The sequence below is a fragment of the Pollicipes pollicipes genome, unplaced genomic scaffold (assembly GCF_011947565.3).
Source record: "Pollicipes pollicipes isolate AB1234 unplaced genomic scaffold, Ppol_2.1 Scaffold_3087;HRSCAF=3621_pilon_pilon_pilon, whole genome shotgun sequence".
NCBI classification, from domain to species: domain Eukaryota; kingdom Metazoa; phylum Arthropoda; class Thecostraca; order Pollicipedomorpha; family Pollicipedidae; genus Pollicipes; species Pollicipes pollicipes.
Window position 1 is genome coordinate 20,402,228 of NW_023596225.1, and position 15,302 is coordinate 20,417,529.

The 15,302-nt window shown below is 65.6% G+C and overlaps 1 protein-coding gene across 1 annotated transcript in view; it reads left to right on the forward strand.

The window, feature by feature from the left end:
• The window catches only part of LOC119089860 (dual specificity testis-specific protein kinase 2), a 32,448-nt gene extending 17,146 nt beyond the window's left edge, over positions 1-15,302 (forward strand). Inside the window, exons 5-11 of the mRNA XM_037212667.1 lie at positions 5,913-6,059; positions 7,206-7,291; positions 9,904-10,159; positions 11,611-11,737; positions 14,321-14,652; positions 14,756-15,051; positions 15,185-15,302. Coding sequence (XP_037068562.1) covers positions 5,913-6,059; positions 7,206-7,291; positions 9,904-10,159; positions 11,611-11,737; positions 14,321-14,652; positions 14,756-15,051; positions 15,185-15,302 — 1,362 coding nt within the window. The remainder of the gene's footprint in view (positions 1-5,912; positions 6,060-7,205; positions 7,292-9,903; positions 10,160-11,610; positions 11,738-14,320; positions 14,653-14,755; positions 15,052-15,184) is intronic.

Here is a 15,302-nt window from a genome sequence, read left to right on the forward strand (position 1 = left end):
TGTAATAGCCGTTTCTCGGTGTGCCTCCGTGTACGAGTGGAGTTCGTGAACCTCAGTTGCAGCTGTGTTTCCTTTCACCGGGTTGTTCCGGCTGAGAGAATCAAAATTGAGCTCCGAGACCACCTATTGCCTAGCTGTGAATCCGACGGCTGTCATTTGGGGGGTTGATTGGTGCTGATATGTGCCAACAACCCCGTGCAAGAGCGCCGTGACAGGCTAGCGCCGCGAGACGGGGGCTTCCCGGTGCCCACGCAGCGCGGCGGGGCCGGGGATGGGGGTGTCGTGAGCACGGTGTCGCTGGACCGTAACGTGATGCGGCCGCAGCCCGGCCGCCGCCGCCACCGCGTCGTCGCCTGGCGCAATCTGGGCGGCCCAGTCATTCATCAGCGCCACGCGCCGGCGTGCCGGGGCCGGCGCCCGGAGTCGGTCGGCCGGCGGTGGCCACCGAGGGGTCGCGCCCGTCACGCTGTCCGCGGCCAGCGGCAGGCACCGTCGCGCGGTGGCGTGCGCGCGGAGGCTGCCCGGCTGGCGGCGGGCCGTCACCGGACGTCGCGAGCTGCCCCGAGCCGCCGCCGTCCCCCGACTGCACGCGGAGCGGGGGCCGGTGCCGTGTCCCGACCGACCTCCGCTTCCTCCGCCAGCACAGGCTCGCTGGGTCGGACGAGGTGCCAGCAGAGCCGGGCTGTTCTTGGAGGTCGGCGTCCCAGCGCCGCGGCGGTCGCTGTGCGGGGAATTCCCAATGCGGAATGGATTGCTCAGAGCCCTGTCAACACACCGGTCCGGTGCGCCTCAGTGTGCGCCGTTTCCGGCGCGGCGGTCCGCGGGGACGGCTCCCGCGTTTGGCCGGGTGCGGTCGGGGCTGACGGCGGTGGGAGGTGCGGCGGTCCGCGGGGACGGCTCCTGCGATCGGCCGGGTGCGGCCGGAACTGACGGCGGTGGGAGGTGCGGCGGTCCGCGGGGACGGCTCCTGCGATCGGCCGGGTGCGGTCGGGGCTGACGGCGGTGGGAGGTGCGGCGGTCCGCGGGGACGGCTCCTGCGATCGGCCGGGTGCGGTCGGGGCTGACGGCGGTGGGAGGTGCGGCGGTCCGCGGGGACGGCTCCCGCGTTCGGCCGGGTGCGGCCGGGGCTGACGGCGGTGGGAGGTGCGGCGGTCCGCGGGGACGGCTCCTGCGATCGGCCGGGTGCGGTCGGGGCTGACGGCGGTGGGAGGTGCGGCGGTCCGCGGGGACGGCTCCTGCGATCGGCCGGGCGCGGTCGGGGCTGACGGCAGTGCGAGGTGCGGCGGTGCACCCGGCGGCGGCCGCTGACTCATGTCCCGCACGTCAGCCACGCTCGACCGCCGGCCGTGCCGTTGGTCCTGCGTTCGAATCCACCGTGTTCTGCGCAGCGCGATATGAGCGCGGAACGCTCGCATCCGTGATGTTATCAACGCTGTGACGTACAGACACTTGTGTTTGCCGATGCAGTGGACGGCTTCGTCGGCTGCAGCGTGCCTTCTCAGGTTCGTTGTGACTTGTAAGCCATGTCACACAACTCTGGTAGCACACTTGTGGGACGGCGGTTTCATATCTCATTGTAAACCCGTGCTCCTTTTGTTTTATCGCGAACTCCGTTTCAGTCTGTAGGTGGTGCAGCAGGTGATGTCCATACAGCTGTCTTGAAGCGTACATGCTGCGTGCACTTTCCCTGTAATGGCGAGAGCAGTGCGTATTCGCGGTCTCACGTCCGACTTGGAGCGTTTCTTCTGCGCCATCTGTCGCGGGCCGAGGTCTGCCTGACCACGCGGCGCCGTCGGTTGTCTGCCGGCCGGCGGCCCAGTTGGGCCCGGCGCCGTCACGTCCCCCCTCCGACGTCCGTCACGCCTCACGACACGCCGCCGGCCGGCCGGCCGGCGGCAAGACTTCCTCATTGACGCCAATTTCGCGCGGCGGCCGACGCGTGCGTGCCGGCCGGCGGCGACAATCGCCGGCGCCGCGGCCGACTTCTCCGGCCTTCCTGCTCTCGCCGACGGCCGGCCGGTGTGCCGGGCTGGCTGGCAGCGCCGGTCCCCGCCCCCGCCGTCACGTTCGACAGCTCTCCCACGACCGGCCGGCCGCCGGGCGACGCCGCACGCCTGGCTGGCGCCCGCCGGCCCCGGCCTCGCGCGCCCCGCCGGAGAGTGGCGCCGCGCGTCCCTCGGAGACGTGTCGCGGGGATGGCGTCCCGGCCGCCGTCGAGCGGCGCCGCGACGGTCACCTTTCACCGCCGGCCGGGAGCCGCTGTCGTCTGTCACCGATCGGGGTGTTGGTCTGTCGGGCCGGCTTGCGTCATCCGGCCGCCGGCCACGGGAACGCGCAGGCTCAAATAGGACGGGAAAGGGAGCGCGCCGCGAACACGCGCCGGCCACCGGAACGGGGCGTGTGGCCGCGCACCGCCGTCTCAGCCCCAGGCACCGCCGCCGTCTCGGCCTCAAGCACTTGACAGACTTCCGTTCTGCCCTGCTGGATGACGCTCCTCGGCCGTTTTTTTGCGGGTGAATTGGCCAGCCGGGCATGTCCGCCTTGTTCGCATGACCAGATTGCGCTGATTGCGTATTGTGCGCCGACAGTGCGGCGCGGCCCGCCGCCGAGGGGTCTACACATGTCCCGATGCGCTGGGCTCGCGGCGCCGTGCCGTGCTTCCGTAAGTGCAGCGCGCTTGCTCTGTCCCAGCCGGCGCCAGCACAGTGCACATTGTTCTGGCTAAGTAGCTGCTGTGCACGGCGGCCTCGCTCCATGCATTCATGTAGCGGGCGGCGGCGCGTCTTCCTGATACGGCACGGCCTCCGCCCCGGTCGGGTCGAGCCGAGATCGGGGCAAGGTCGGCTGCGGGGGGGGGGGGGGGCACCTGCCGCCGCCCGGCACGCGCCTGCGCTTGGCCCGACTCCCAGCGTCGCCAGCCCCCGACGCTGGGGCCGGTGCGCGGCTGGGGCCGGGCCGTTGTGGCCGATATACTCGCGCTTCATGTGCGTTTAACGGCCTTGGCGTGGTGCGGAGAGATCGGTTTTATAGCGGCTGCGTGCGTGGCGCGGCTGATGGCCGTCAAAAACGCTGCCCGGCGAGAGGGCGGCGGCGGACGGCGGACGGCGGACGGCGATCGGCCGGCAGATACGGCCGCGTCTGTCACCCGTCACGTCTCAAAGCGTGACGACGAGCCGCGCGCTGGCCCGGCCCTTACCGGCGGTATGTGTGTGTGGGCGCAGTGTGGGCGGTGCGCCGGCGGCGTCGGTTGGTTAGCCGTGCGCCGTCGGCCGGCCGTGACGCAGTAGCCCCTGCGGTGGCGGTGACTGACCGGCCGCCTGTCCACGGGCCGTTCGATGTCCTCCTTTCCGCCGCCAACTCGGCACGGGGTAAAAACCTAGGCCGCCGGGCGGTGCCAGATGTGCGGCGCCCATTAGCGGGATGAAAGTGTGTCCACTGTCGGCGGCGGTGGGAGCGACTGCCGTGCGCCGCCCGCCGCTGTCCATCGCCGCTGCCCGTCCGCCGGCGCGGCAAACAAACGCCCCCGCCGCGCGCACGCTGGGCGGACCGCCGCCGGCGCGGCTGGCGCAGTTGGAGCGGCGCCACTGTCCCGCCGGGACCGCTGGCCGTCCTGCCGTGTCCTGTCGTGGCGCGTCTCTGGGCCGTGTTGTGACGGTGATGTCACGGCTCGGGACGCTTCCGGCCGCCGGCTGACGACGGCCCGCGGCGGCCGGGTGACATGTGTGACCTCGCCCGGCCCGCAGGCCCGCGCCAGTCACGGCCCCCCTCCCCCCCCCCCCCCCCCGACACGCGCGACAACTTTCTCCGGCGGCCGAGCCGCGGGCGCCGCCCGGGGCGCTGCCTCAGGTGCCGCCGCCACCGGCCGGGGTCGGGGCCCGCGCCGGCGGCGGCGGTGGCGGCGGCGGTGGCGGTTTAGGGTCGCCGCGCACCAGGTCACGCTCCGTCGGAGCCTGATCAGCGGCCGGCGCCGGCGCCGTGATCGCGGCCCGGCACGCGTGCTTGCCCGCCCGGCCGGCCGTGACGCGCGCGTGCAGCCAGTGCATCGGCCACGTCGCGCTTTTACTTTCGGCCCGGCACGCTGCGGCTATCGCGATCGGATCGGCTGCCGTTGCGCCGGGCTGGGCCAGCGCCGATCGCTCCGGCTGGCGGCCTTTCTACGGCGGGCTTTCGCCGGCATCTGTCGGGCCAGCCGGCCGCCCAGCGCCGCTCACGCACCCCAGACGACGCCGCCATTCCGGGCGTGCCTCGCGCGCGCACTGTGCGTTGGCGTGCCGGCTGTCTGCCTGACACGGAAGGAGAGCAGCGCCCAGCGGCTGGTGGGCACTCTGCCTCTGCCTCTGCCTCTACCTCTGTCTCTGCCGCTGCTTCCGCCTCTGTCTCTGCCTCTGCCTCTGCAGTTGCCTCTGCCTCCGCCCCTACCCTGTCCTTAAAGCATTCTTCAGAGGCCGTTTCCACGATTGCTTTTGCAGGCATTCTTGTTTTATACATCATCCCCGTGATTTCCTCCCGCCGTCTCCCCTGTATCCAGTTTCCCTTGTCTGTTTGTGACTCGCCCTGGCATCCAGCGCATGTCCGCTCGCTGAATGCCGAGGAGGCAGCTCCTTTGTTCCGTGCCGTGAATTATTCCGAATTCTTTTAACGAAGCATGAGTGGGCGACAGTTGCGTTACAATGGCTTCCACTGTTTCCGTGAATAGCGATTTTCTCAAGGGAGGCGGCCGCCCACCCGACAGGGCTTCGCATTATTGTGGACGGCTGTAGCGAAAGCATAGGTCTGCTGGTGCATCGCAGACCGCTAGCATGTCGTCCTTGGCCATCGCCCCCATCATCAACGCCAACGACGTCTTCTTTGGAGAGGATGCCTGCAGCGTATAGCTGCTTAGAGGCAATTGTGCTGGGAGGCGATGGCTGCTGGAACGTCGGGGCAGGAGTGGTGTCCAAAGCGTGGAGCTGTTGCGGGCTGACCCTTGACTTATGATCCTTGACCGAGAGAACGACAGAAGGTTCGAGTGGAGGAGCCCTTTCTCCCATTCAGAGACCGTCGCCCCCAGCCTCGCAGTGCCGGACATTCCGGCTGGCTTCTCTCCGCCCTTTCCCTACCTCTTTCATGCGACGTAGATCTCGCCTGTCACTGATTTATGCGGCCGATGAATGACTGCGGTTGACGCTCGAGTGTTTTCGTAAAGTCCGAGCAGAACGCCGGTCTCCTGCTTGCTGCAGCAGAGCGGTGGCGCCTGCAGACGTGTCGGCGTATCCGGCTCACTGCGCTCTGCATACGCGGCGGCGCGGCGTATCGCGGCGCGGCGGTGTGGAATTGTGACGACCTTTAGGCGGTTTCATAAGCGCAGCGTTCAGGTACAACCGGTTTTAGGCTGGTCGTGATTTGTGGTTGATAGTCGAGAATCTACGTTGGTTGCGTAAACCAGCGTTCGTTGTGGGCCATGATGGCGTTACACCATGTGGAGCTGTTTATGTCCCCGGACCGGGTGGAGAGATTGTCATCATCAAGATACGGTAAATCAGTTCTGTTTATGTGAGACTCGCTGTATCGGTATGTCGTGCCTTTGTAATCGCGCCAGTGTCCGGGCTCATGGGAGCGGCGGACGCCATTGACACTATTCGGTGTATGGCACGTGCACACGGATCAGTTTAATTGATCGTTTCATGTGCCATTATTGTCGTACAATGGCGGCATGACGATTTGGGGCCCCAATAATGTGCTTTGTTCACATCCTCGGAGTTTTACTTATCAGTAGACACACGGCATGACATTTCTAACACGCCACCATCGCGTTCGTACATGCCCTGTTAAATACGCGACTGGTGTGGGGTGATGGGTGCCCCGCTCCGGGCACCAGCACACACGCAGGCACGCACCTGGCGCGACGCGCCTGAGTTTCGGCTCCGTTTCAGTACATCAACGGCGGCAGCTTGGAGCAGCTGGTGCAGTCGCCGGAGTCGCTGGGCTGGCGCTGCCGCACGGCGCTGGCGCTAGACATGGCGCAGGCGCTGCACTACCTGCACAGTCGTCAGGTCTTCCACCGCGACCTCACCAGCAAGGTGAGCCCCGGGCCGGCCGGCCTGCCGCCGACGCCGGTCCGGTCCACCCGCCCGCCCGACCGACCGACCGTCAGAGTCGGGCGCCACTTGTGCCGTGCTGGTTTGGCAGTCCGCGGCGCGGTCCAGCGCCGTGTGTTTGGGGCGGCGGCGGTCAGCGACCGGATGACGGCATCTGTTTGGGATGGTTGGAATCGCGATGATAAGAGCAGGTGTTGTTCAGAGCCTGATGCGGGTTGCAATTGATAACGGAATACCTGCGTTAGTCGGCAGGTTTGTGTCGCGCAGACTGCCCAGTTTGATAAGATAGACTGTGACCTTCGTCGGCGGCCCGGCCGGGATCCGGCCACTTCAGTCCGAGATAAATCCCGGAGCATCTCAGCGGACCTCAAGTTGATGTATCACGTGCACCTGATGCGGCGGTCGTGTTCGGGACATCTCGTTCACTGAAGACAGCCGGTGGCCGTTAGCCAGCGAATAGCGTCGCTGGTCCGGAGAGAGGTCACGGACTGCGTGCTGCCGCGCCCGCCGTGTCCGCCGCCGCCCGGAGCGCGCCCGGCCCGGCGGGTCCGGCAGGTCGCCGGCCCGGTCGCCCAGACGTGCAGACAATGGCGGGCCGCGGCGGGGAGCGCGCCGGCCGGCGTCGGCCGTGACTCGCGGCGGCCGCACTCGTGACCCGAGATGGCTCTGGGAGCCGGCGACGGGCTCAGGCGGGACGTGTGAAGGAGGCCGCCACTTATGCGAGGGCCTGCGGTGACTCTCGCGGAGAGTGTCGTGACCGATGAAGCACGGGCGCTGCCAGCCGTGGGGTTGTGCGCGCTCTCTCAGTCGGCGGTCCTCAGGCGTACGCTACTATGCTGTCGACAATGGTCATGTGGTCGCTCGTATCGCTGCCGAATATTTTTGGCAAGACGCGGGATGGACCTGCTTTATGTTTGATTGACAACGCCCGAGCTCGAGCGTTACAGCTGCACGCTCATCCGAGAGGCGACGGTAGAGCCCGGAGATATGCGGCCGTCAAATGGTACATCGCGTTGAGATGCCATCATCACAATGGTCCAGGGCTTGGCCATTGCGCTGTCGGTGCTGGAAGGATGCGGCCGTGTGGCGGCCGGGCCGCGCTCGTGACGTGGTGGCCGGCTGTTTCAGAACGTGCTGGTGCGGCGCATCGAGGACGGCTCGATGACGGCCGTCGTCGGCGACTTCGGGCTGGCAGCCCGCATCCCCGACCCGCTGTGAGTATAGCGAGGTCGTCCGGCGCTCTGCCCGAAACGCGACCAATGACTGGTGTGGCACTGAGTGTCTGCGTCTCCAGGCCGCCGTCCAAATTTCCCCGTCTGCTGTGTTGTAAGTACCCCGCACCTCCCTGAGAGTGGCGGACCAGCCCCCTTAAGTACCACACCCGCCGAGTGAGGACTCGCCGCCGGCGGTAAGCATCGCGGCGATGACGCCCCATCTGAGAGCAATCATCTCGGGCTGGCCGAGTGCCAGACCCACGGCAGGCCGACTTCGGAGACGTCTCACCTTTTCCTCGATGGGCTCTGGTAATCCATATCGGACGCCGTGTATAGCGCTCCGAGCGGTGAGCTCCGCCTCCGGCACGCTCGCCCGCCGGCCACAGACAGACTAGCCCGCTGATGGCACGGCCGGACTCACAGGGAGTGCTGCCGTGCCCTCGGCGCTGACGGAGCAGCCGGGTTTGCAGGGAACGCTGCCGTGCCCTCGGCGCTGAAGGAGAAGCCGGGCTCACAGGGAGCGCCGCCGTGCCTTCAGCGCTGAGGGAGCAGCCGGGTTGGCAGGGAACGCTGCCGTGCCCCCGGCGCTGACCGAGCAGCCGGGTTGGTAGGGAGCGCTGCCGTGCCCTCGGCGCTGAGGGAGCAGTCGGACTCACAGGGAGCGCCTCCGTGCCTTCAGCGCGATACATCGTCAGCGATCTGACCGGCGGCGGAAGTGACGCGTCCGGCAGCTGACCGCTTGTTGTGACAGGCAGGGTGCGTCACGAACCGTGTCCTGTTGCGCGGGGGGGGGTCCGTAAGTCCCTGTATGCTGCTGATTGTACCAGAACATGAATCGCCCGTTTTAAACGCCTCCAACTAGCACCACGTCATCGACCGGCTTACTCGATGGACCGCGGGCAGTGGCGAGGCAGGGGCGCACGATATCTGTGTTTCTTTAGAGCGAACTCGGGCGCCGGCTCCCTTCTCCTCATTGTGTGCAGTTGGCGGACAGCGCTTCTCTGGCGTGATATTTCCAGACCGAATTTGTCTGAAATATTGATTGCCGTGCCGGCGCGCGAACTTCAGGGGTGCTGTGTTTATTTTCTCGAGTTCTTCGTCACGTGCCCTGGCCCGTGAAACGACTACGTGGAAGTTGTAAAATCCATAGCGGTTCCACTTAGTGCCAAGATCTTGCATCATCCACCGGGGCAGGCTGGCGTGAACGACCGATGGAAAAGTATCGTCATTCCCAAGCCTCGTTGTCTACGAACGCTCTGCATCGTTCACATTAAAAGCTTGGTGATGATCATCCGCTGCCGCCACAAATGAGCGCAATAACGCGGTTGGATGTGTTGTCGAGGGTCCAAGACAAAACTTGTAATCGGTCGGTCATCATCGCGCTCGTGGATGACGGCCATCCAGCCCGCCATCATGACTCAAAAGTCGGGGGGGAACTGCCGCGAACACGAGCCGTTTCTTGTGGGTGATGAGGGGGTCTCCGTGCCAAAACAAACTCGGTGACAGGCATCTTTCGTGTTTAGCGTGAATTGCACCTTTGCACCATCTTACTCGAACGTTCCCCCAAGCAAATGTTGACTGGCAGCGTATGCTTTAAATGCATAGGTCAGATTATTTGATCTGAGCCTGATCTTTATCCGTTCCTTTGCGCATTAGAGCATAGTTTTTCTCTTCAACCTGCTCTTGGCTCGACCATTTCATGCGTGTCACGCACGTCACCGCCTGTGCGTGTAAACGCCGCGCTTGCGGCATCAACACCAGGCGTATGCGGATGCAGATCTGCGGCAGCCTGTCCGCCGACGCCTGCCACCTGGCGGCGTGCCAGGGTTGTGTCTCGTGACCTTTCGTCTCGCTGCGCCTCCGCCGATGCCAAGCGGCGGCGGACGGCTGGCGCCCGTCGGCCCGTGCCGACCACACATCCAGAGCCCCCTTCCCCCTCCTCCGGGGACCTTGGCCCGGCGGCCGTGTGTGAGTCACTGCGGGGAGCGGGCCCCGGTCCTGTGACGATGACACGGCGTTTGCCAGGTGCGAGATAGTGTCCGCGGTGGTCCGAGCATGCGACAACGGGCCGGCTCGGACCGTGCCGGCCGCTCTGCGGCGCGGCCCAGCCTGTCCCGATCGCGCGGGGCTGTCGGTCGTTCACTGGCCCGCTCTCTGGTCCTGATGGCCAAGTCCTGCCCGCCGCTCGGTGACCCAGCCCCCCTCCTGATGGTGGGGACCTTATTGAGAGAGCTATTCTCATCGAGAGCGTGGAGGCCGTTCGTCACGTCTGCCCCGTCACTGGCCCGGTGTGCCGGCCAGGAGACGGAGGCGTGTTGCAGTGCGGCCTAGCTCCAGGGCTTGTTGTCTGGCACGCCGGAAGGGAGTGAGACACTGCTCTGGGGATTACAGCCCGCGCCCCTCCGGCGCCGGCCTGCTGTAAACACGTCTCGGGAGTTGCGACTCACACTGAGGCCTGATGCTGATGGATGGAGGGCCGGTGGCGCCGTCGCCGGGCCTTCCGGTGACGATCCCACCGTCGCGGCCCCGTGTCGTGCCTGCTTCCGGCGCCCGCGCCCCCGTCTGTCGACGCTCGTCCGCCGGCTCTGACCGCTTTCCCCATCGCCGGGCAGACTGCCGAGCCGCCTGAGCACGGTCGGCTCCTTCTGGTGGATGGCGCCCGAGTGCATCACCAACCGGCCGTACAACCAGCGGGCGGACGTGTTCAGCTTCGGCGTCATCCTGCTGGAGATGATCGGTCGCCTGTCGGCCGACCCGGACGTCCTGCTGCGCACGCCGTCCTTCGGCGTCGACTACCTGGCCTTCGCCGGCCTCTGCCCGGCGGACTGCCTGCTCGAACTGCTGCTGATCGCCTTCACCTGCTGCCTGGTCAGTCTGCCGCCAGCTGGGCGAACTGTCTGAGCCAGCTGTTTGGACAGTCTGAGCCGTGGGAAGAGCTTGGGTCGGCTCTGTGCTCATTCTGAACGGTCTCTGTGGTCAGTTTAAGGTGGGCGAGTATGAGCGGGTTTGATCGGTCATTTAGAGCTGCCTTTGTCTCATTGTTGACTGATCATTTGAATGGTCTGTGTGGTCTGAGCCGTGTGTGGGGCTGCTGTTGTCGGGCTGTCTGGCCAGCGTGCATGTCTTCTGCTGACTGAGCTGGCCGTCCAGTGAGTCAGCCTGTCTGTCTGTCTGATCAATAGCCCCTCTGACCAGATGAGAAGCTCCTTACTTCGACCAGCGGAGGGACGATCATCATTAAAGCTCCCGTTGTCGTCGTTAATCATTGCGAAAGCGAGTAATGATTTGTTAACTCTGAGATGATTAGTCGCCTTGGGATGTTGTCATTGTCGTTGTCTACTTAGCCCCGTGCAGCCCCATCTTCACGTGCGTGTGAACGCTTACTCCCCTCCCGTGCCACACCGGCCGCGCCCATCCACGTTGGCGCATGTTGCCCTCCGGTGCCGCGCCACAAACTCAGTAGTACAAACTCTGTCCACGCATATGGCTTTGCAATTTAAAGACGATCCTGTCCCTGCCGCAGCAGCCTGTCAGGCGCCCGCATGGCCCCGGTGGCGTGAGGTTAGCTAGTCGGATTAACTGGCGTTACGGGTGTGGTGGATGGTGGCTGCCGGCGCGACCGCTGTGGGGAGGTGACCCGGCACACCACGTGGGCGGTTCGGGGCGCTACCGGACAAACTACTTACGCCGGCAACCATTCTGCCTCACGATCAGCGGCGGTTCGGGCCAGTGGCCGCGCCGCCCGCCGACTGTAAACGCTGCCGTGGCCAGTTTGGACCCGAGCTCTGGCGCCGTGCCACCGCAAGGGGAGCGGGCCCACGACTCTACCGACGGCCCAGCCCGGGGGCGTCCAAACTAAACACCGGTCGACTGCCGCGGAACCCCGCACGGCAGGCGGTCGGCCGGATATGTAGGGATCGGGACGGCCGGCTCGTCATCCCCTGACGTGGAGGCTAGCCCGTATCGCGCGCTATCTCGTGATGAGCTGCGCCGAGGCTCGTATACCTCAACGCGGAGAAGCGTATGGTGTGGCGTCTGAGGCTTCTGAATTGTTTATGGGGCGTCCCTGGTGTTCTATTGTACCGTAAATCATGCGATGAGATTCGCCTTTTTCCCGTCAAATGGCAGTCCCGTCTGTACTGACGTAAGAAATCCCCGACTGGCGCAAGTCATTCCGCAAGGAGGCCACCTTGGTTGTGTTGGGACTAGTGTGCCAGCCCTTTTGACCTTCGTTGCCTCGTCCGTGTCAGCCGCTCGCGCCGACGGGCGCTGCCGCGCCGTTTCATCTCGCCTGACGTCCGCCGCCCCGTCTTTTGCAGCACGCGGCCAGCAGCCGGCCGTCGTTCGGCGAGCTCGTGCACCGCCTGGAGACCCTGCTGGCGGCGCTGCGCGCGCAGGCGACCGGCGCCGCGCCGCCCGTCCTGCCCACCAACGACCGGCAGCTGTGTACGTCACCGACACACGACACCCGTGCCCTTCATGCTGCGCCCCGTCCCCCCGCGGGCACATCGTCTCTGGTTCTGAGACTGATGAGAGACTAAGAGACTGAGAGACTGTTCAGCTCTGTGGCTAGGGCCCCTCGCTGCTGGCCCAGGCTGCGGCAGTCTGCTGTGGGTTTTACTCCACGCTCGTCACTTATTGTTGTTCTCCTCATTGGTGGTCTTAGGGGTCCCGGTCGACGGAGGTAGTCAGCTCGTCGGGACTGGGCCTCGCTCTGCTCGTCGGGACTGGGCCTCGCTCTGCTCGTCGGGACTGAGTCTCGCTCTGCCCGTCGGGACTGAGTCTCGCTCTGCTCGTCGGGACTGGGCCTCGCTCTGCTCGTCGGGACTGGGCCTCGCTCTGCTCGTCGGGACTGGGCCTCGCTCTGCTCGTCGGGACTGAGTCTCGCTCTGCCCGTCGGGACTGAGTCTCGCTCTGCTCGTCGGGACTGGGCCTCGCTCTGCTCGTCGGGACTGGGTCTCACTCTGCTCGTCAGGACTGAATCTCGCTCTGCTCGTCGGGACTGGGCCTCGCTCTGCTCGTCGGGGCTGGGTCTCGCTCTGCTCGTCGGGGCTGGGTCTCGCTCTGCTCGTCGGGGCTGGGTCTCGCTCTGCTCATCGGGACCGAGTCTCGCTCTGCTCGTCGGGACTGAGTCTCGCTCTGCCAGCTGCGACTTGGTCGGTCGGGTATGAGCCGGCATTAACTTTCAAGCACCACCCGCGTGCAGCCCCGTATTGTTATTATGACCTCATGCAAGATGACCCTTTGAGTTCCTGGAGCTCGGTTGCACGCTTGTTGGTCAGGAAGGGCGACAGCGGGACAATGGTAAACAGTCTCTATCTGCCTGTCCTTGGATTCGCCACTCCGTCCCGAACGAAACGCCACTGAATTGTAGCGCCTGCAGTGCGGAGTCCGGCCACGTGCAAGGCGTTGCCGGACTGCCCAGCTATCAGTGTTGAGCTGTCAGGCTCCCATGCAAACTCCCCGGGTGACACAGACGGGATGCAGGTGTACTTTCCTCCTTGTCGGCATATCGGCTGCTTCCGATAGCCGACGGCCTCCGCTCCTCGGCCGTGCCGTTTTCTTACTCATGTAGCCGGTGCTTCACCACTGCGCAGTGTACACCGGGCACCGTCCGTGTCCTACTCATGTAGCCGGTGCTTCACCACTGGGCAGCGTACACCGGGCACCGCCGGTGTCCTACTCATGTGGCCGGTGCTTCATCACTGGGTAGTGTACACCGGGCACCGTCCGTGTCCTACTCATGTAGCCGGTGCTTCACCACTGGGTAGTGTACACCGGGCACCGTCCGTGTCCTTCTCATGTAGCCGGTGCTTCACCATTGGGTAGTGTACACCGGGCACCGTCCGTGTCCTTCTCATGTAGCCGGTGCTTCACCACTGGGTAGTGTACACCGGGCACCGTCCGTGTCCTACTCATGTGGCCGGTGCTTCGCCACTGGGCAGTGTACACCGGGCACCGTCCGTGTCCTTCTCATGTAGCCGGTGCTTCGCCACTGGGCAGTGTACACCGGGCACCGTCCGTGTCCTTCTCATGTAGCCGGTGCTTCGCCACTGGGCAGTGTACACCGGGCACCGTCCGTGTCCTACTCATGTAGCCGGTGCTTCACCACTGGGCAGTGTACACCGGGCACCGTCCGTGTCCTTCTCATATAGCTGGTGCTTCCCCACTGGGCAGTGTACACCGGGCACCGTTCGTGCCCTGCTCATGCCGTCCCGGGGTCAGCCAATGGTCCACTTCGTACCGCCTCTGGCACGGCGACCTCGGCCAAGTGTGCAGATATCTCCTCGATGGTCTGGGGAGGGGAGGGAGCGTCCGAGCGGCCTGACGCGGCGCGCGTGGCCCGATATCTTCTGATAAACGCATCACTCGGCGCTGGCCGTATGAGTGGTCTGATACGGAGATTGGGTGCACGGCGGATTGATGGACGATATCTGAAGCCGAGTAAACACACACAGTCGCTGTCATTGGGTGGCGGTCTTCGAGGTAGGAGTCTCGCGCTTCGTGAGACGCCTGGCGCCTGTCGGCATGCCGATGTCTTCGGCCTGACATTCATTCTCGAGCCTCGTCGCTGTGCTGATTTATGGTGTTTGTTCCGATGTCGTCATAGCGACAACGAAAGCTTCTCGTATTTCAGTGCGGCTCCATTGAATGCCATTGTAATTCATCTTGCGACCACGGGCTGTGTGATGTCCTACTTGTCTGCCGTCGGTGTGGTTCCGTTGAAGTACTTAGGTATGATATTTTGCGGGCAGAAGTATGAGTCTCCCTCCTTCAACTCGGGCATTGTGTGCGTTCGCTCCTATGATGTGGCTGTGCACTAGCGCCATCTATTGGCAGGTTTGTATATTCGTAGTTTAAACAAGTTGATTGTGTCGGATCGTCCACAAAGTGTCCACTTCATACCAAATCTGTGCTCTGTGAGGTTGTATCTCCGTTTGTAGTCCCCGTTTCCAGTAGCGCCACACAATGTCAAGTGCATGTGTTCGCGGTTGTCATGGTATCGCTGACCAACGCGTCCTTCGGCAGACCGGCGCTCGCTCTCTGACGACGCCCTGGCGCAGCTGATCCTGGCCGAGACGTGCTCGCCGAGCGACAAGGCGCGCGTGCACCGGCGGCCGTGGCGGCGGCGCGAGCTGCGGCCGCGGCCGCTGCTGCGCGCGCCGCGCGACGTGGCGCAGTTCATGGCGGCGCGCGACCCGGCCTACCGGCCCGGCGACACGGCCAACCCGTTCAACAGCCTGCAGCGGTACCGGCACGGCCGCAAGGTGCTGGAGTACCGGAGCGAGCTGTTCAGCTCGTGCCTGGAGCTTCCGTGGCCGGCGGGCGCCGCCGCCTCACCGCTGCCGGACGCGCCGCGCGCCACCTGCCTCAGCCTGCCGGCCAGCCCCGTGTGCGGACGCCGCGGCGGCGGCGGCGGCGGCACCGGCCCGCGCGCCGCCGGCGCTGGTGGTGAGCGAGCAGCCGGCGCTGCGCCGCCTCGGCTCCTGCGAGTCGGGCTTCTTCAGCGTGGGCGAGGCGGAGCGCGCCTCGGCCTCAGACCTGTCGCCGGCGTCGCTGCTCTCCGAGTACAGCCAGGAGGAGCTGGCGCGCGGCCTGCCGGCGCTCGCCAAGCGCTCGTCGTCCGTGTACACCGACTCGTCGGACGACGTCAGCAGCGTGGGCTGCGATGGCGAGGAGCGCGACCGGCGCCGGCCCGACCACTACGAGAAGGACATCCGCCAGATCGTCGAGTACTTCGAGCGCAGCGGCGGCGGCGGGCGCGCGCTGCGCCACAGCCTCGGCTGCCGGCAGCGCGCGCTCGACCGGCTCAGCCTGGAGCGGGCGCGTCAGCGGCTCGAGCGGGCCGAGCGGGCCCAGGTGCCCGAGCGGCTGGTGGCCGACTGCCGCAAGCTGTTTGACCGGCGGTCGGACGGTGGCGGCGGGCGCGCGCTGCCGCCCCAAGCCGCGCGTGCCCATCTCCGAGGGCACCGTGCGTGACAAGCTGACGGTGTTTGAGAGGAAGAGCTGA